The following is a 20,725-nucleotide window of genomic DNA, read 5'->3' on the forward strand; positions in this document are numbered from 1 at the left end:
TGATAGAAGACTCGTCTAGGCTTCATCAATAGTTTTCAATGTGTCTGTGTGACGTGGCCATGGGGGTTCATGGTGTGCAACAAAACAACAGTGTTAAAGTTAACTTTTTTATTATAATCACGTGAAATTATATTGAGATTTGACAAAAATACAGTTTTTACAAGGTCTTTATTTCCCCGCCAATTCTCGTGTATTTTTTCCTTTAAATAAACTAATATTGTTCAAGTACATAAATTCTATAAGTTATAATATTTTAAGGACTTATTTTATTAATATCTCCTAACAAATGTATAACTGCAGTTCAGTTAGTTTTAGAACTAGGCATTACGATTATATCCAAGCTTTTTATTCAAATAAATGGCAAAGATAATAATAAAATATGTCCTCAGTCAACACTTCATCAAATGATTTCTAATACCTTACGTTTATTGTCTTGAAAACACTTGATAAAATATTTTTAATAATTAAGTCATAATAATGAACTAAACCATTGACTACAGGCGATAAAAAGAAACTAAAATTTCGCGGGAAATATTTCAGGCTACCATATTGCTTTAATTATATTATAACCTCAGCCTAAAAGAAAAAAAAAAAGAGAATGAAATGAATTTTACTGAGATTTCAATATGGCAGCCTTTATTATTTCCCGCGCAACTATACAAAAATAAAATAACTGGCTTTTTATTTAGAAAAATCTATTAATACGACTAAACTACTTTTTATTATATTATTGTTTTTTATACATTACAAGATACAATGTTATTTACTGATGGATAAAATAGTGATAAAATAAAAATAACATTGAAACAATATAAATAGTGTTAGATACTTACACAAATGCTGTGAAAAGTGCAGTGTGGTTAATTAGTGATTGTCACACTTCTCAAAAGTAAGAAAATATAGTATTTATCATATCAATCACATAATAATATATTTATTCATTTTCATATCCTAGCAAATCATTTTTAAAGAAAGAAAAAGGCCTGAATTTTATAAAAATACGATTTAATATAATAAGAAATACCTTTGATGAACATTAAGAACGATTACGTTTTTGACGTATTTTTAATAGGCAATAAATTGTTTCACGAATGGCCAGTTTCAATTAAATATCTCTAAATAGGGGTAACCGATTTTTGATTACTACGCAAAATGTTGGCAGTTGTTTTTTCGGGAATCTGTAGGTCAAAATGTTATACCAATCAAGATATTTTCATCTACGTACCCCATTTAAAGATATCATGTTAAAACTAACCAAAAAGAATCACAAAAAACACCGATTTCATAATAATATTGGCTAATTTCTTCAATCTCTCAATTTGAGCAATAAATTTGATACTTTTCTTTAAGTTTTCAATGCCTAATTAGATAATTACTTTACGAAATATTTTTTAAATACTTCACGCATTACTTAGGTCGATTAGGACTTTTTATTTTGGCGTTCAATTAGGTAACAATTACATTACTTTTAGACCATCGCGATGTACGACTGCTATCTAATATTAGACGAGAATTACTGCGAATCGCCCATTTTAAGTCCGACTATTGTAGCGTATACAATTAACAATTATTGATCACGAAGTCTAAGGATTAATTACCAAATCACGAAGTGCGTCTTTTCTACTTAATTAATATTAGCTTTTACTCGCAACTTAGTCCGCCACCTAAATTTTCCCATGGGAATTCGTCATTTTCCCGGGGTAAAAAGTAGCCTATGTCCTTTTGCGGGTATCAAAATATCTCCATAATCAGCAAATATCTCCATTTTAAGCAAATTGGTTCAGTATTTTAGACGTGATTGAGTATGGATTAAAAGATTCACAAGTTTGGCGACGTGTCCGGAATATAGACATAGGCTTCCTTACTACAAGGGACTAACAATAATAATAGCGAAAAATGGTTGTATTCCATACTTATTTGCCTTCACTTTCGTATACAACCAGCGTGATTGTTATGGATATAAGTTAAACGTATAAACGCAGGTTACACAGGCCGTGGTCTTCATGATTAGTTAAATCTCGTATAATATAAGATAATAGGCAACAATTTCGATACCAATACTTAAATATACATTTTAGTTATAGTCCCTTAGCGTATAAATATTGATATGCCATACTAGGTGTTACGTTTACGCAATAAAGCCGATTATCATATGGCTATATATTTTTATTTCTCATACAACATTGATCTTTATATTAGTGTAATAAGGCTCAAAATTAAAAGCTTTTGGTATCATAAAGACGAAAAAAGACGCTTTTTACTAGCATATCCTTCCCTGGTATCTGAGTACATTTAGCGGTAGTTTATTCAATAGCGTTTTTAAATGAGTTAAAACGCTATTATATAGATAAATTACCGCTAAATTTACTCAGCAACCGGGGGTTAGTGTATTACAGATCAGAGGGTCGTATAAATGACATCTTACAGGTAGATATAATATTGAACCTTAATACAAAGGAATAAAGATCAATTTCAAATACATATTACATGAACCACGCGACTATACACTTCATCATAGTATCACGGATGATATCAGGGGTGTGGTTTTAAAAGGTCGTATAAACCACGTACTTTACAAGACAATACACCTTATTACAGTGTAACAAAGATCCAAAATTGATGACAAGTCGTATTGTATCACACATTTCTCTATTTTAAACTCTATCACAAAGTAATAAAGATCAAAAGGTCTTATAAGCCGCACTTTATTCTCAAGATATTGGCCCTTAGTACATTGAAATATAGACCGAATCGGTGACAAAAGGTCTTAAAAGCCACACACGACAGTACCCCTTATCACAATGTAATTAAGATCATAGACACGATATTTTAACGTTACGCTACACACATTTTCGGTTCGGCACTTTTCCCGAACATTTTTCACATCATATTCGATTTTACCGTCCGGCTAAGCCGATTTAGGCCGAACCGAATATGTATCTAGCAAGCCTTACATAGAAATATAGATCGAATCGGTGACAAAAGGTCTTAAGAGACACACACGACAGTACTCTTTATTACAATGTAATAAAGATACGTTTCCTATGCAGCGCGACGGCTACCGCGAGCCATATGAGCATGGCGAGCGCGTGCGCGGCGAGCAGCTGGCTGTGTGTGGGCGCGTGCAGGCGCCAGTACAGCGGGAAGTTGCGCTTCAGGAGCTCGCTGCCGATGTACAGGAATAACGCGTTTTGTCCTAGAATACAAAAAATAACAGTTAAAAGCAAGCACAAATAGATATTTTTTTAATCGTAGGCTTCTATAATTTTATAAATTACAGCCAGATTTTGCCAGTCAAGAAAACGAAACTATAAAACTTAGTTCAAATATATTTTGGATAATGGTAGCTTTTTGAAAAATATAGAAAAAATAGGCTTAACTACATTAAAACTGCGTTTAAATTGGTTTTAGTAATTATAATGTCTCCCTAATCAGTATTCGGCAACGGCAACCCATTCTATTGTACAGAATTTATAGTGTTCAAGTATGTATCTATACTATTCAATATATTTCATAGCCCAGTACGACGGTATTCGATACGACCGTTGAGAACTGACGAATTTACATGCTTTCTAAGACACGGAGGTCTACAACCTCAACTTTCTATCTCTAAGCAATTACTTTTGACAGATATATTTTTCAAGGTTTGAGGATTCCTTGACGAAAAAACAATCAATAACTCAAAAATGTTTTGGCCCAATTCGGAATTGGATCGCAGAATTTATATTCGACAATCGCATACACCACCAACCGGGCAACTGAGGCATTTTTTTAACCCATTACTGCCCCACTGCAGGGTAAGTGCCCCTTCCTAATCGAGGGAGATGGGATAACTAAGGCATTCAAGTTAAAAATAATCCACATTTCAACTTACCAGCGAGGCGCCCATAGCCAGTTACGCTCACCGGTCGGTAAACGATCTGTGGGTTAAGCAATCCTTGGCGCGGTCACTCCATAGATGGGTGACCGCATAGTGGTATTTGAACTGGGCGTCTCCGTGCTTCGGAGGGCACGTTAAAAGTTGGTCCCGGTTGTTATCTACTACGATAACAGTCGTTAAGCCATGTCAAAGGCCCTCGGGCGGCTTGAACAACTTTGACACTAGGTTGACCACTAACCATACGATAAGAAGAAGAACTTACCAGCATAATACAGCGGTCGACCACCCCACTTGGTCTTCAGATCAACTACAAAGTACAGCACGGCTTGTATGAAGAGCGCGAGCGACGAGGTGACGAGGCAGTAGGACACGGACCACAGGTTCTTGTTGACGGGGATGGCGCCGCCGTTCTTGGAGAACAGGCACAGCGCGCCGCCGCCCACGCCGAACATTAGCGACCAGAACACCCAGCGCATTATACGAGCTCTGAAAAAATAGATAGTATAGATATAAAATCGCGCTTTTTTTCCATAGATATAGATTTTAAACATTACTGCATTTGCTTTTGAATGACTGTTTGTAAATGCCTTTTTTGGAATCTAAGATTGGTTGAAATTGATTTTATAGCTTAAAATCATTCCGATAAACGAAAAATTGTGAGTACAGAGTTACAGACATATATGAAACTGCCTACTTTTTGGAGGTAAAAAAAATTAAAATATTTAATTAAACATCTAAAACCCACCTCTTTCAAATGATTCAAGCGCCGTAATATAATTTAAGAACATAAAATTGAGACACCGGCCACAATTTTGTCTTTCGAAGTAATGTACATAAAAATTCTAACAATAATTTTGAATTTTAATATTATGATAGTGACTTATAAACAGTCTCTTATGGCAATCATATACCTAGTTAAAAAAACATCAAATAAGCACATAACGGTATTACCTAGCATGATTATAAGCGAGCATGATCCTGGTAGCATGAGCTCCGGCCTGCACCACGAGCACGCCGGACAGGATGCCCAGCAGTCCCTCCGGGTCGTGGCGCTGTGTCGTCTCGTATATGTCCTTGAACGTACCGCCCTTGTACAAGTGGGACTCGCCCAGGATCATTCTGGAAAAAATAAAGCATGTTATAGATAAAAAAAAAGGTGTTAATCAGAAAGTGGTTATCCCTTTAGGTAACTACAGAGGCAAGCTTTCGTATATTTTAGAAATAACTAAATATAAAATAAGCCTACTATTTACAAAACTTTTATTTTACTTTTCGGTCACTCTTCCGTTTTGTATATTTAAAGTTATAGGATGTAAACCAGAAGATACCTACATAGAAGAGTGCAAAGTCTTCAACCCACGTCAGACTTGTATGGTGGGCTCAAGACCTCACTATAAACTTAGTCCCCTTTCATTACGAGAATAGACCAAGAGCAAGTCAAAAATAGATTTAAAATAAATAAAAGAAAATCTTGAAATGAATTAAGGCATTCGGTAAAAGAAAGTATATTTTAAACATAAATCTTACCTATCGATATATCCAGCGATACCCGCAGTACAGTTGGTCAAGTTTTTCCCGTAAGCAGAGAGATGCAGTCCTCCGGGTCCCATGTAGCCGACTGGACAACCAGGCGCCGGCACCAGCAGGGTTATGCACACCTAGTACACACACAAAAGATATTTATAAAAAACTTGAACTTTTTAGAGACTTTTGGAGACCATAGTTTTTAACCTATTTATCACAAATTGGACTGAAATATGTACTTTAATCATTGTGCTTTTATTCTGACACTTTCAGAGAGCGTGATGGATTCGTCTATTTTTTATTATTTTATTATAGTTCACAAACCTGTATAGCCACAAGAACGAGAGTGGCCAACCATTGCTGCCATCCAGCGCTGATGTCACGGAATAGAGAACGACCTGAAACAATATAATATGTCCGTAAATATATAAAGCTCTTATAGTTTCGAGAGATTGATTGATTGATTTGATGCATTACATATTTTATTCAGTTATAATTTTTTGTCATTTCCTACATTCATTTTAAATTTTAGCATTTGTTAAAGTTAATGCTATACAAGTGGATATGAGATTAGTATAAATTGAAATTTTAATGCATACAGTTAGCATGTAAAAATTATGATATTGGAAAGTGTCTGGGGCCATTTTCTAGAGCTGCTACCCCCGGTTTCTGAGTACATTTAGCGGTAGTTTATCTATTCAATAACATTTATTTTGTATGAGTTTTAATGCTATTGAATAGATAAACTACCGCTAAATGTAGCTCAGAAACCGGGGGTTAGTGATGTCTGTAAGTACCGACCGGGCGTGATGTTCTGGCTGGTCCTCATGAAGGCACACTCGAGCGCGCCCACCAGCAGGTACATGGCGGCGAGGCGCTGCAGCACGCCGCCCACCCTCACGTCCGTCCACGACACGCAGCGCGAGCTCAGCACCACGCCCAGCAGCGCCATGAGCAGCGAGCGACGAGCGATCTGACATGATGGAAAACGTTATTTTAGTCTAAACTTACAACAAAAATAACTACATTGAGCTAAAACTATTTGGTCAGTAAGTGTATTGGCCCACATGAAGGTTCACAGCAAATTTAATAAAAACATTTCAATATTTGTTAATTATTATGATGGTTTTAATTATTACTTACTGCGAACTACTTTCTACTTTTTTACTACTTTCAGAATTAAGTGTAAGGTATTGATCGTAAAGCGAAAAATGAACTGGACGTTGTAAATTGTAAAGTTTAAGGTTAATTCCGTTGTGTTAAAGCAGAGGTTTTTCTATGTTATCCCCGTAGATTCTTTAGCTTGAAATTCTTGGAAAAAGTTGTCCTATGACACTTGAGTCTATAATTTACCATTATTCGACCAGCAGTTTCTGAGATCACTACAACCAATCAAAATTCCTGCACCTTTATACAATAACTTACCTGTTGCAAAGCCGTAAGTCTAGGCATGGCAGTCCTAAGCCTGGCATTGAGCGAGAGTACCAGCGCCTCTCCCATCGCGAAGGCGAACCACGGGAACACGAGGTCGGCCACGGTCAGACCGTTCCACACGCTGTGACTGAACACGCCGTAACCACCGCCGCCCGCGTTCACGAAGATCTGTAGAAGATATTACGTTTTAGTAAGAAAATGTTTAGCCTTACTGCTCTAAGAAATAGAAGGGAAGAATGTAGGCTGAACTAAATTCAATTATATTTAAATATGCTAATATTTCTATTGTTCTGTTGTCATTATTCAGCTTGATTTTTTCATGGGATTTCAAAATATTGGATCAAATTTAACAGCACACATATTTTATGTATTTGTAAGCATATATTATAGACACAAATGCGATCAGGTGTTATATTTACCATGAATTTGCTTGACGTTTCGGCAAAAGCTGATCATGGTTTTAAGCTTGACTGTCATAGCTATCTCTAGATATCTATATTAAGATAAGTAACGTGCAATGCAAGAGTTTTAAAGTAACACATTACAACGTTTAATAATAAAGTACTGTCTTAGTTATTTCAAGGTAAGCGGACTTGTCACATAATGCAATCTTTTAAAAGTAACACATTATAACTTTTAATAGTAAAGTGCAGTTTGAATGCTCACCATAAGTGCTATAGAGAATCCCCTGAAGATGTCAAGTGAGCGGAGTCGGGAGCGTGTCGGTGAGCGAGGCACGCTCGCTTCAGTGGTGAGCACGCGCGTCTCCGAGCCCAACTCATTGTCCTCTCTGAAACAATGTTATAACATCAAATACTAGAAGGTAATGGCAAATATTACATACATCCTACTAATATTACAAATGCAAAAGTCTGTGAGTATGTCCGGATGTTTGTTACTCTTTCACGCAAATACAACTGAACCGGTTACGATAAATCGTATTAATATTATAAATGCGAAATTTGTGAGTATGTCTGGATTGGGTTTATCCCACTAGTCCCGTTGAGTTGTCCCGTTTTGGTCGCAGTAGTCCCGTCCCGTGCAACGGGACTTCTGCGACCAAAACAGTGGCACTTGTCCCGCCACGGGACAACTGGGACAGAATAGTGCCAGTTGTCCCGTGACGGGACAACTGGGACAAAATAGTGCCAGTTGTCCCGTCACGGGACAACTCAACGGGACTAGTGGGATAGACCCTCTGGATTTTTGTTACGATGCGACGAACCGGTTACGATGTGGTATGTAGGTAACTGAACACCCAGAATCACTCATACGCTACTTTTAATTTCGGAGTTCCGGAAGAATTTTATTTGAATTGATTTTGATTATACATACACCTCGTCACACAGGACCGCGCCGGTTACGAGTACATGACCTTTTTGCAAGACATCACCGATATGATCTGTGTATGTCTTTCTAGGGCGTCCCCTCCCGGCGGTTCCATTTACGTTCGCACAGTAATTATGAAATTTATAAGTTTTATCATCCTTTAAATAACGACTGCATATTACCCAAAGGAGAATGGGCAAAATAGTATGGAGCCTGGGCGATCCGCGGCCAAACTTGATTTTTTGTTTTTTTAATGTGGTTTAGTCCTATAATTACCGTGTAGAAGTTTTATTCCCGCGACGCACTTATATGACGAACAAAATACATTTTTGTTTTTGAGCACTTTTAATAGTATAAAAACATATTTTTGGCTTATATTCGGAGATTAAATAAAAAGTACTATTTATATTATTGCATACAAATGTAGACATTATTAATATTCGAACAATCATAACATGTAAATATATAAATATCGTAACAAATAAACATCTTGCTCTTCTATAATATATTCACTGAGACGACTTATCTGTCTTGAATGCTCAGCTTAAAAACGAGGCGTTCATAGCCAGTTGCGCTCACTGGTCGGTAAACAATCTGTTGGTTAAGCAACCGTTGGCGCGGTCATTCTATAGATGGGTGACCGCATTGTGGTATTTGAACTGAGCTTCTCCGTGCTTCCGAGGGCACGTAAAAAGTCGGTCCCGGTTGTTGTCAACTAAGATAATATTCGGGCGGCTTGAACAACTTTGAAACTGGGTGAACCATATGATAGATAGATATGAGTTACGATTATTGTTCATTTTGATGGCATTGCAATCGTTATAAGAAGATGTAACGTTATTACACAACATTAAATGCATTACAGACACGAAATAATTGTATTTGTTCTATGAAATTCCATTATATTTACATGTCAATATATTGTTTCCTGAAAGGATTGCAGCGAAACGTTCTTAGTAAAAGTTGTTCCTAGTTATCATTACTTTAATTTGACACTACTTTCATGAATGGCCGCCGACCGCCCAGGAGTGCCCATTCTCCTTTATTGTAGTAATATTAAAAATTTATTGTAGTATTACCCCTTTTATACATAAGGTACCTACACTTGAGTAGTGTGGAAGCACTTGAGTGTCGAAGTACACGACGGGGTACGTGCTTTGAAGGGGACGAGCCTGAGATAAAACGTAATTTTATAATGATTTTTTTGTCAAATCCGAGTTTTTTACGTGCTTGACGACGCATGCATTTTTTACATGCATTTAAGTAAGAACTTGCTCCAGACTACATGCTCTGTAGAAGACGTGCTTGATGTATATTGATAAGTAAACTTTTGACAGCTCCGGTATTTTTTTTTACATGCATGACGAGGTACGCATTTTAGTCAGAACGTGCTCCAGACTACATGCTTAGCGGAAGACATGCTTGATAGGGTACACAAATTAAAGTGTCAGTAATTGTGCCTCTAGTGAAATAGGATATCAATTAAATCCGATTTTGTCGAAGATGAGAGATGAATAAATTAGAATGCACTTACAGCTCACTTTGCAATATTTTAAATGTAAATTAACCCCTTTTGCAAATTGCCAACTCTCATTTTTAAAGATAAACGATATCTGTTTTCACTAATCGAGAGATTCTGAACATTTTGTTATACTAAAACTCATTTTCGTCAAAATCGGACTTATGCATCTTCACTAAAGGCACAGAATTTACTTACCTAGCGAAATATCTAGCGTAAAACCGCCCCGCAATGATTCTCTTGCCGATGCCTTTGACGATGTACCAGAGCGACGCCATGAACAGCAGTATGACGACGAGCGTCAGTATCGGCAGGTACGCCGCGTCAGGCTCGTCCGTCATGCGCGGCGTGCACGTGTCCGTCTTCACGTCGGAAAGGTTCAGCTTGTATTTGCCGAACTCACCGAATTGGTATTCGCCTGGAAAAGTTTTTTTATTATTTACTTGATTAAATAATATGAATTCTTACTATTCTATAGTGTAGTTGTTAAGGTTGTTGCCCCCCTTCAGCCAGAGTGTCGGGAGGACATGTGTTTGATTCCGATACGAAACAAATGTTTGATAGATTAACAGATGAGTCTGGTTGTACTTTGTGTGCGTTGTTTGTAAGTTTATAGAAGTCCCGTTACATAAGAGGTACCACAACAACCAAATATTAGATTTTTTGAAAATGGCACATCAATATGAAATAGAATCTCACGAAAAATACTAATTTAAATATTATATACACATAATATATTCTATATAAATTAAATATCAAAGTAGGTTAATAATGATCAAGGTAAATGCAACTCATTGTTATTGTTATTAGATCTGTTATCAGATAGTACACTTGAATTAGTAGGTATATTATATTTTCCCTAGTGGTTCGACACCGACGTGCGGTAGTTTAGGAGCGAAAACCTTTGATAATAAAATGATGTTTTATAAATAGTCTTTGCATTGTAAACTATAACGTTTTATATAAAATACTATAATACTAACCTATTTTAATACGAAAGAAATTAGTTAGAGATTTTGTGCATTAATAACTCATCTTAAATTATCAGATATTTCAAAACTACGATTTTGAGATACCATGTACATGCCAAGTGTCTAAAATAATGCTCTCTCAAAATCTTTCAATTTCTCAAAGAAAACATAAATAATCAATTTCAAGAAGTCCAAAAAGGCTTTAAAACCCTTATTTGATGTAAACCAAAACTTTTAATAATAGATATGACACAGTTTGAAGCTCATATGAAATCGATATAACAGAACAAACTTGTTTACCGATCACATGACTAAATATTGCTTAAGTTTACAACAAACCAGTTTGGTGAATACAAAATTTAGGATTATTTAAACACTAACTTGTGCCTGTGACCGCATCAAAAGATTTCCTGGGTTAAAAAGCAAACTACATGTTAATCTACATTTTAAACTTATCTGTGTACGATTATTTAATCAAAATCCGTTTTGGTAGTTTTTATATTGTGTTGCTGCCCGACTTGGTTGATTAATGCCAAATCGAATGTGTGTGTATAGCAAGCCTGACTGAGTTACAAATGTCCAAGCTGTGCATTTATAATATTAGCATATTATGTTGTCCGACCTGAATTGGCTGCATTAGGTAGTAAACATTAATGCAAATATAATAATGATGCAATGCAATTCGATCGAAACGCCAGCTAAACAAATAGACTTTAAGTAAATTAATCTTTGCATTATAATATTCCTTTGGATATTATCTGAACAAATTGCGAGAATTTAAAATTGTTAAAATTAAATAAAATATTTGAAGTAAAATATTTATTCTTTTTGATTTACCTTGTATTACGGTATTATAGAACAGATGTCAACATTAGGGAAAATAGTACTTTATTGTTTCATGAGCTTATACATGTATTGAAATATTTTGACTGATCTATAAGACTGTTCTACCAATCATGCATTAGATGCAGAATAGCTCTCTTTGTCAAGCCATTTTCTTTACAATCTAAACTAAAAATTGTTTACTATGATAGTATACATTTTTCAAGTTGTTTGAGGACACCTATAATTTTGTGTAAATAATTAGAATAATTTTGGTATATATCATTAAATGATCTATGAAGGAAGAGATTATGTACTTTAAATTGTACTTAAGATAATCTATCAACCATAAGTCAATTTAGATATCATGTACATACAAAGTAAATAGAAGTAGGTCTTCACAAACATCTGAATAATATAATTTATTGACAATGCATTCATTTAATTATCATAAACCAATGAATCACATGACTGAACTTTGATAAAAAAGGTTATGTTTGTATATAACAAATTAGCTTCCTTATGTGCTAAGTTGTTGTTGGATTTTCAACCTTTTGTCCTTGTGATAAAGTGGTAGGTATTCAAACTTTAGAAGGATAAGTAAGTATGTACAAATTGATTTAGACAAATTATTATTTGTTGCTGCTTAAAAATGCAATAATGTAGACAGCAGACTAGTTTTTAGTTTTAGTTAATTTTAGATTCTTGTAGGGGTATAATATTTGACATTGAAACTAGAAAAACAATATGATATTACTATGAATTGAGCCCATAAAATTAAATTAGTTTGTCAATCTACAAGTGCAGTAAATCTCAATTTTTAAAACCAATGCAGTAATGTGGTATAGCTGATTTTTAAAAACACTGTTTGTGTATTATCAAGGTAAATATACTTAGCATCCAAAAAGGTCTAACTTAAGTACAACTAATGAGCAGTATTTTGTACATTTAGAGTACTAAAAGTTTTTTGTAGTTTTGATTGAAAATATACTTGATACTTTTACTAATATTAGGTATTATGGTTTTAACAAGAATATCTTCTATTGGTTATTTATCTACTAAAACTATAGTTTTAACCTCAAACAAAATGAAAAAGCAGGTTCTATATCATTAGACATGGCTGCATAAGTCATCATAATTGCCTTTTGTACTGTTGATTATAAAACATTCAGAATTGTCTGTTGTATAACTGAAAACATGCCTGTTTTTGTTAAAACTTTCACAACCAACCAGAAATGGGTAGTTGTCCATGACTCATGCTTGTAACAAATGCTAAAATAATGGCTCTAGTTGATTATGATAACAGTCACTTCATAGTCATGAGATTTATGTTTCAACAGTAAATTACAGGACAGCAATCGTAAAATTGCGTTACAAGTGTCGAAAGATACATGAAACGCGAGACAAAGGTGGCGGAACAAAGATATTTAGTAAATAGTGTGTAGTATATTATATACTTTACCACTGCATATCTGCCCATTCGTGTTGTTGATGGCATATCTCAGCGGGCTCGTTGTATTCAGTACTATTTCGCCAGATTCTGGAATCCAGCCCCGTTCCCGCAAAATACATCCTTCGCATTCTTCAGATTGGCTCGAAAACAAAACTGGTTCATGATTAGACTGACCAGAAATTAGTAAACAAGCCTGATCAAACTTCAATCTCGTGCCATTGCACTCCCTTTTGAACGCTCCAATATTTTCAAAGGATCCAAACGACATTTTTACGGGTATCCTACATCAGTTTCGCGAAATCAGAATAATTTGATCAAAAACAATGCAACTGCACATTCACAAAAACAATTTGCAAATCGAATGAATTGAAACGTCAACGTGATTCATCACTGAATGAAAGACCGAATGAATAACTCATTCATACTTTTTTTGAATACGAAGGTTTTTGCCCGTATTATTAGAAATAATATGAAACATAATAATTGACCTCTCTTTTTTGTTAAGGTATTACAACATAACTATAAGTGAGCTATGTATAAAACTTTTAAATAGGATCATTCATACAGTTACTGATCACTGCAACAAATTAGATAGATGTATAGATTTTTTTAACAGATGCGTTACAGCAAAATGTCCTGTGGCCTCAACTCAATTACTTTTACAACCTGTAGACTTATGAAAAAAATCTCTACTACTTGCATATTTTTTTTATTTCGAGCTGATGAATCGAGACCTCGAGAGGTCCGACAATGTTGCAAGATGGCGAGGTTGTACCCTGATACACTTATTACTAAATCTTATTGTTTAAGCGTGGAGGATAAGTTGATGGGAAAACAAATCAAAAGATTAGTTTAGAAATATCTAGCTATATTAACACTTTCGTTAGCAAACTCAATCTTTGTACTATTTTATTTTGTTTGTGGCATACAGGAGAAATTCCAATATATCCAAAAGCGAACTGAAAAATCTATTCGTTAAGTTTTCAGGAACTTTAATCGGGGCGTCGAATGTGTTGTGTTGTTCTGAGAACCATGCAGGGAATGGTCTGGTTTCAATCATGTAATTCCATCGAGATCGACCGTATTTTATTATCAAACATGTGAGAGGTCCTTTAAAGTATATCTGAAACGCACAAAAATTGATGTTATTAGATCGAGATATTTATTTAATTAATAGAAAGTTGTTTTTATAGGGCTTTGGCACTACTAGCCGTGACTAAAGCATACACATGAGCCCATAATTGTTATGCCAGGAAATTGCATACCGTACAAACAAGAACAAGACATAGGTCTTGTTCTTGTTTGAACAAGACCTATTTACAGGAAAAACGACTATCTAGAACACATTACAGAAAGATCTACCTACTTTTAGAATGTCTACTTACCACGATAGACGGATCATTGGAACCCCTTTCATCCGTTTCCTGAATTACATAGGAATATGGTTGAATACTCGTTGACAACCTAAAGAATAAAAAAAAAACGTTTTTTTAAATTTGACTTTCACTCGTCTGAAAATGATGCTAATCAGAAGCTTTTGTTTTCCTTACACTTCCTACTCAGTAACCCGCCAGGATTAAAATTGAAACTAACAGGATGCGTTTTTACGTAGGCGCTCATTGAAAAGTAGTGTCGGCAGTTATCGGTTGATACTTACACGAATTTGTTGAGCATTTTCAGTATGTCTGTTCGTATCGCTCTATTAGATCGAGTAGTCTGGTTATTAGGTGGTTCTGTAATCGTTTCTATTGGCTTGGGATCGTTTTTCTTCATCCTTGAGAACTGACGGTGAATGAGAGCACTGAAAGCGTGAAAATTACAATTATTATGAATTAGGTACTTATCTTTAATATATTCGTTTAAATAGTATACCTACTTTCTATGTACTGAAAAGTTGAGTGAAATATATCACTATCTTCGTCTTTTGTTTTTGGACCCGTTACCCAAGCTCTAGACCTATTGGACATATTCCAATATAATCTAAAATTCCAGAAATAATTTACTGGACATATAAGTCGAACCCACAATTTAATGATTGGTTGTCGCATTGAAACTCTATCGGACAACAAAGGAGAAACAATATCTACGATACAAAACTTTATTTTTGTTTCAAAGTTATGTCGGTCAAATAGTCAGTGCGACTAACAGAAAATGACGTCACAGCTGGCACTGTAAACAATGTCTCGTTTGTTTAAAACAACAATTTATTATCGTAGCGTTATATCTTATCATTTTCCTTTCTTCGTACTTCTGACTTCAAACAAAGAAATAAACACGCAAAAAGAATTCCTTCGAGCCGGATTTGAACCAGCGACCTATGGATGTCAATTTTAAACCAGCTACAGTCCACCGCTCTACCAACTGAGCTATCGAAGGTTCGAGACAAATGTTGAATTTTTTCATCAGATTATTTTAATAGATAATAATGTAGTGAAAGGTGTATTTAGTGCATTGCTTATTGCGTAAGCCTGAATAAAAATAGTTATTATAATAGCGCGCATTTAAAACTATTTGGACGTCGCAATCTTTTACTTTTTACGTTTATTAAGTACGTTGATAGTAAGTTAAGTTGATTTTAATGCTGCAACGCTAAAATAAATTTTCGGCGTTGCGGCTGCAGTTAACAGCGGTTTATTTTTATTTACGCTGTTTACTTAAATATACGCAGGTGTGTCAACAAAATAAAAAAAATAACCAAACATCATTCGAGCATTCGTTCGTAGTTCAACATAGAAAGAATTAAAAAAAAAAGAACTTCGATACTGTTAGTGAACAGTATCGAAGTTCTTTTTTTTTTTCTGAACATAGTGATGTTCAGAAAAAAATAACTTACCGCCTAATCGCTGGTCCAGCCGCGGCGTAAAAATCTTTAACCTCCTCAAATGATCCAAGTCTCAGTTTAGGGTCTAACCAATCATCATTATACAGCCTTAGAACCCATAAAGGATCCCCTATAAAGTACCCAATCGGCCTATAATTACGACGATCCTTGTCAATATCGTCTCCTTCATATTCCAAACTTTGTATATCGTTTGGAATAACTTTAGCTGATATTATGTAGATACAAGATAAAATTATTAGCAACATGGCCGCTTGTAGCTAATCGACTGAATTAAATAAGGTATTTTTGTAATTTGTTAAACGGCTGTGTAAATATGGATCTGGTTTGTGATTTATAAGCATTTGAGGTAATATAAAATGTGTATGTACCGTTATTTGTATTGCTAATACTATTGTTTGGGGCTTCTTCATGTTAGGATACTTAAATTTGTGTCTAACTCAGTATTTTACTGTTTCCAAATGCAAAACTATTTTTTCACAATAATAGTTATTCAGTATATAAATTATTAATGTATATTTCAGAGTCTTGATGAAAACAAATAGGTAAATAACATAGGTTTAAAGTAAAAATAAATACATTCGCCAGGCAATCGATTAGTAAAAAACAAATCATATATGCTACAATATTACGAATATGAAAACGTTTTTTTCTTTCATAGAATTAATTTCAAAACGCAATAAAAAATATATTCAGTTAAATAAATTAACCCAAATGCCGTATGCAGCCTAAGGTTAAAATGATGTCAAAGAAGTTAAATATATTTAAACAATTGGTCCAACACTTGTTTATATATTTTCCAAGTTGTAAATTAGCGAACCTTACTGACGATAAGAAGTTTTAGTTACGGCAAGGTTAATTAAAAAATATACGTAGGTATTTAAAATATCAATTTATTAAAATCCATTATTAGCTCTCCCTAAACAATGTTAATAGTATTGCTATCAGACATTATTTTTTGCTCAAAAATCAGGTTGTGCCAAAATGTACTCAAACATAAATTTGACTGAGCTGGTCGGTTTTTTAAGTTTATTTTTACTTTTCATGTGCTCAACGTAAATATGCACGCTATGCCTGCAATGAACCTAACTATACCGCATTAAAAAATAATCGAGTAATAAAAAGTACAACAAAAACACGAATGTTGCTATAACCATTTGATAGCAATACTAAACCCACTGTATTTAAAATAAGTATTTATTCTTAAATTAATATTAAACATAATATTATTATATTTAGCTTAAAAACAATGACAGCAGTTAATTATCACTCTGCATATAAAATATTGCTCACTTTATAATCAAATTGCAGTTATTGTTCACAGCTGATGATTTAAACAAAGATACGCGACTAACAGTAAGTATAACCCATGGATAAGTGTCGGACAACCTAATAGTTGCCAGCCTGTTTTTCGACTGGAAAATCTTGCAATGTTTGGCGTTTTGTATATTATAGAAACATATTTTTTTCTAAATAGCTATTTGGATGGCAATGTCGACTTAATTACTTAGCCACGCTTATATAACTTCTGTTCTTAATTCTTAAAAGTTTAATCTCCGGATTCTGAGGTACTTATATCGGTAGTTTACATAAATATGACAGTTTGTATAATAATAATAAACTACCGCTAAATGCACCTCTGTAACCAGGGGTTAGTCGCGTATATATGATTCAATCTTAATTGGAATGTATTTATTATGCAGTTATGTAGTAGCAAAGAGATACAGCAACGCCTTAGCGAACTGTATCAGTTCCGAGCCTCCGAGTTTTGATTCACCGTACACGCGGTCCACGAACGTGATCGGCACCTCTCCGATTGTGTAGTCCAGTTGACGTGCTCTGAAATGTAAAGTATTTGTTATTATAAGATTTTTTTATGACTCGTGTGAATATGGAAGGTGGAACAAAGCAGTTACAGACTGGCGGCCATGAAACAGGCGAAATTGGCAAGATAGGCTGTAAGTTAAATTGTTGGATGATATTGTTTTACGTGTAAGGCAGCAGTGGATGACACAAGCACAGTAGGTACCCAAGGGCGGAGACATCCTCAACAGTAAGAAGAAGTGCGAAATTCTACTTATACTACAAAATGTAATGTTTGTTACTCTTTTATGAAAAAACAGAAAACTTTAACCCCAGGATTGTTTTAAAATGGGGTGGACTCTGCTGGGTTTACATTTACTTTACATTTAGTATCTATATCTTTATTCTTCCTTTACTTACCTAATGATCATCTCCATTTGGAACACATAACCTTTGGACACACAGTTGTCAATCAGTTTCTGTAGTACATCCTTCTTGTACAACCTGGAAATTATAAAAGTATTTTAATTATTACTATTTTTAATCTTCATTTTATATTGTTCATCAGTGTTGTTGATGGTTGCAAAGAAAAATCTGGAATACAATAATTCATTTACTTTATGAAGTGATATCTTCTATCAATATTAGTCACTCATACCACATATTATTATGTGCAATGTAAACAAAATTCCTACAAATAACAAGTGGCTTCTTAGACCTATATAATGTCAAAACAGGCATTTTTAATAAATGTTCAGTATTTATTGTTTTTTTATTTATTTAGCTGTGCTTAAGAAATTTTCAATAACATACAGTATAAGATCACAGGTACATATTATATAAATGTATTTTATCAATTGTTATTATTGTAATAAAAGGTCATATAGGGCACAGGTGGCATTGGTATATTAAATATAATTAGCAACGGCACCACTGTGACCCAAGTGTGTTATTTCCCATAAAATGTTATTATTACTATTACCATAGATACCTGTTAAATAAATTGTAGCATCACACCAGAAAACACACACCCAAACTTTACATTTATAATGTTGGTCCCATGTAATAGGGAGCAAGACTATTGCCATGCAAGGCAAGTTACTAAACTCTGCTATTATTGAAATATATTTATTAGTAATTTGCCTGACCCAGGCACTGAGTCTGAGACTCATTATCACTCATATTCTACAAAACTACCATTAACAAGTAGTAAAATTATTCTAAAACACATCTTACCTAAAAGACCCTGTCAAATCAGAAGCTCTAGGTCTCAGCATCATCTGTGTGAGGAAGTTAGCAGCTCGAGATAGGAACTTGCGTTTGAAGTCCCAACCATGGACACCACCTCCATCCTGGTACCGAGTGCCAGAGACCAGGTCGTAATCATGTTCACGTTGCAGTTCAATGAACTTTGGAATGAATTTTGGCTGAAAAACAAGTATTTAAATTAGATATTAGAAAAGGTCCTATGTCCTAAATGGTCTAATTATATAGTAGATGTGATTAATTTTATAGCTACTATCATAATAATATTCCTTTGCCCCATCAGAGCATGAAAAAGCGTAGATCTTTGATCAGCTGATGTACAGCCACAGAATAGAATTCACTTTCTTTGAAATTGTGTATGCTTTAATAAAAAATACTTGTAAACCATTTCATTATACGAACACTGGGTAGTACTACAAGTAACGCTAAAAAAATTATCTTGCAACATATATGATGCAATTTGGAACAGATATGAACAAACCGTAACTAGCCTAACAGTTCTAAAATTATGTCGTAGACTGTTTCAGATATCCGATACTTACATGATGACTGAGATCTGCATCCATAATTATAATAAAATTGCCGGTCGCATGCTGAATGCCGTGTATGTAAGCTGTTCCTAATCCAAGCTTCTTTTCTCGTGGACGAAGGACTATTTTACTCGAGCCATAGATTTTCTGCAGCTGCCTGGCTACATCCAGCGTGCCGTCCGGACTTCCATCATCAATTACAATAACTTCATAATCGTACCCACTGAAAAACATCACAAAATTAGCTTCACCAAAACATTGACAGTAATTTCGCAATTTAGGCGAGAAATATGTGTTAAAAAATGTAACCTGTTATCCAAATATTTAACAATGAGCCATATTATTATAGGTAGATTCTCTCTTTCATTGTAAGTCGGCAATAAAATTGTATATTTATCGCTCTTTGTAATTTCGGAGTCTGAAGCCGTGGCCGCCATGCTGTCAAATGTCAAATTAATGTCAGAAACTCAAAACAATGGAAAGAGGTGGATGAAAAAGTTGACGCGTATTTTCGGTATTTTTAATGCTATATGTAGGTAAACGTAGGTATTTATTTCTCTTGCTATTTGATCAACTTGGTACTAGCAGTACTTACACTGTCGAATTACACGAAAGAAATGAACTGATAAATAGAAAAGGAGATAATAACATCGATATCTGTCCCGATTTCTTGACGTAGAAAAAGATATTACCTATTAGTTTTTTTGATAATGGACATTAACGATGTGCGGTATCGATTATTAATAATCGATTAATCGATTATAAGAATAATTTTTTACAATCGATTGATTTATAGGTAATCGATTGTAATCGATTTTTGGAAGAAATCTTTTAACCCCTTACCGCATACCAATCCTTATGTATGATTATGTTTTTTTTTGTAGTTAAACAACAATGATTAACACAAAAAATTGATTTGCATGGAATAAAGAACACTGTCGTGTATTGGTACGTAATTAATTTGTCTGTGGTAACTGTCACCTGTTAAATATAAGTTATGGTATTTCTATTTGCTAAGGGAATCCCCGCTTCTATAGGTAGTAAACGGTTGTAGTACAGGGTAAAAGTTAAAACTTTTTAAATCACTAAGTGATTATGTTACGTTTGATTTTCAGTTTAAATATTGTTTTTGTTTTTAAAAAAGAAGTGAGTATGTTCTATTTGAGTTTTATTTTCTAAAAATGTGATTGTTGTGTTGCTTGTTTCATTTAAATAATCTTGATTTAAGACATTTAGACGACACTTTAAATTTCAGTCTAATAATCGATTTTTAATCGATTAACAATCGATAATATAAGATTACATAATCGATTAATCGATTATTCAAATAATCGAATCGGCACATCATTAATGGA

General features: G+C 34.3%; 3 protein-coding genes and 1 non-coding gene across 4 annotated transcripts; all 4 read right to left on the reverse strand.

Moving 5' to 3' along the window:
• Window positions 1-93: 93 nt before the first annotated feature.
• LOC142982538 (heparan-alpha-glucosaminide N-acetyltransferase-like) lies at window positions 94-13,299 on the reverse strand. The gene is made up of 10 exons (XM_076129073.1): window positions 12,942-13,299; window positions 9,885-10,104; window positions 7,505-7,628; window positions 6,830-7,006; window positions 6,206-6,377; window positions 5,729-5,802; window positions 5,408-5,538; window positions 4,832-4,999; window positions 4,143-4,366; window positions 94-3,196 (listed from the first exon to the last, which is right to left on the reverse strand). Exons 1-10 carry the CDS (start codon window positions 13,198-13,200, stop codon window positions 3,018-3,020), a joined length of 1,728 nt encoding a protein of 575 aa, XP_075985188.1. The 5' UTR covers window positions 13,201-13,299; the 3' UTR covers window positions 94-3,017.
• A 200-nt stretch (window positions 13,300-13,499) lies between these two features.
• Window positions 13,500-16,032, reverse strand: LOC142982802 (uncharacterized). The gene is made up of 5 exons (XM_076129486.1): window positions 15,766-16,032; window positions 14,590-14,733; window positions 14,318-14,396; window positions 13,862-14,055; window positions 13,500-13,509 (listed from the first exon to the last, which is right to left on the reverse strand). The coding sequence occupies exons 1-5, from the start codon at window positions 16,017-16,019 to the stop codon at window positions 13,500-13,502; spliced, it is 681 nt and encodes a 226-aa protein (XP_075985601.1). The 5' UTR covers window positions 16,020-16,032.
• On the reverse strand, window positions 15,220-15,308 carry TRNAY-GUA (transfer RNA tyrosine (anticodon GUA)). The gene is given in 2 exon segments: window positions 15,220-15,255; window positions 15,272-15,308. It is a non-coding gene; the product is annotated as a tRNA-Tyr (tRNA).
• A 612-nt stretch (window positions 16,033-16,644) lies between the features above and the next one.
• On the reverse strand, window positions 16,645-20,097 carry Dpm1 (Dolichyl-phosphate mannosyltransferase subunit 1). Its single transcript, XM_076129453.1, has 6 exons — window positions 19,966-20,097; window positions 19,680-19,808; window positions 19,383-19,593; window positions 18,811-19,001; window positions 17,995-18,078; window positions 16,645-17,610 (listed from the first exon to the last, which is right to left on the reverse strand). The coding sequence occupies exons 1-6, from the start codon at window positions 20,019-20,021 to the stop codon at window positions 17,475-17,477; spliced, it is 807 nt and encodes a 268-aa protein (XP_075985568.1). The 5' UTR covers window positions 20,022-20,097; the 3' UTR covers window positions 16,645-17,474.
• Between the last annotated feature and the right edge of the window lie 628 nt (window positions 20,098-20,725).

The sequence above is a fragment of the Anticarsia gemmatalis genome, chromosome 22, assembly GCF_050436995.1.
Source record: "Anticarsia gemmatalis isolate Benzon Research Colony breed Stoneville strain chromosome 22, ilAntGemm2 primary, whole genome shotgun sequence".
Taxonomy (NCBI): domain Eukaryota; kingdom Metazoa; phylum Arthropoda; class Insecta; order Lepidoptera; family Erebidae; genus Anticarsia; species Anticarsia gemmatalis.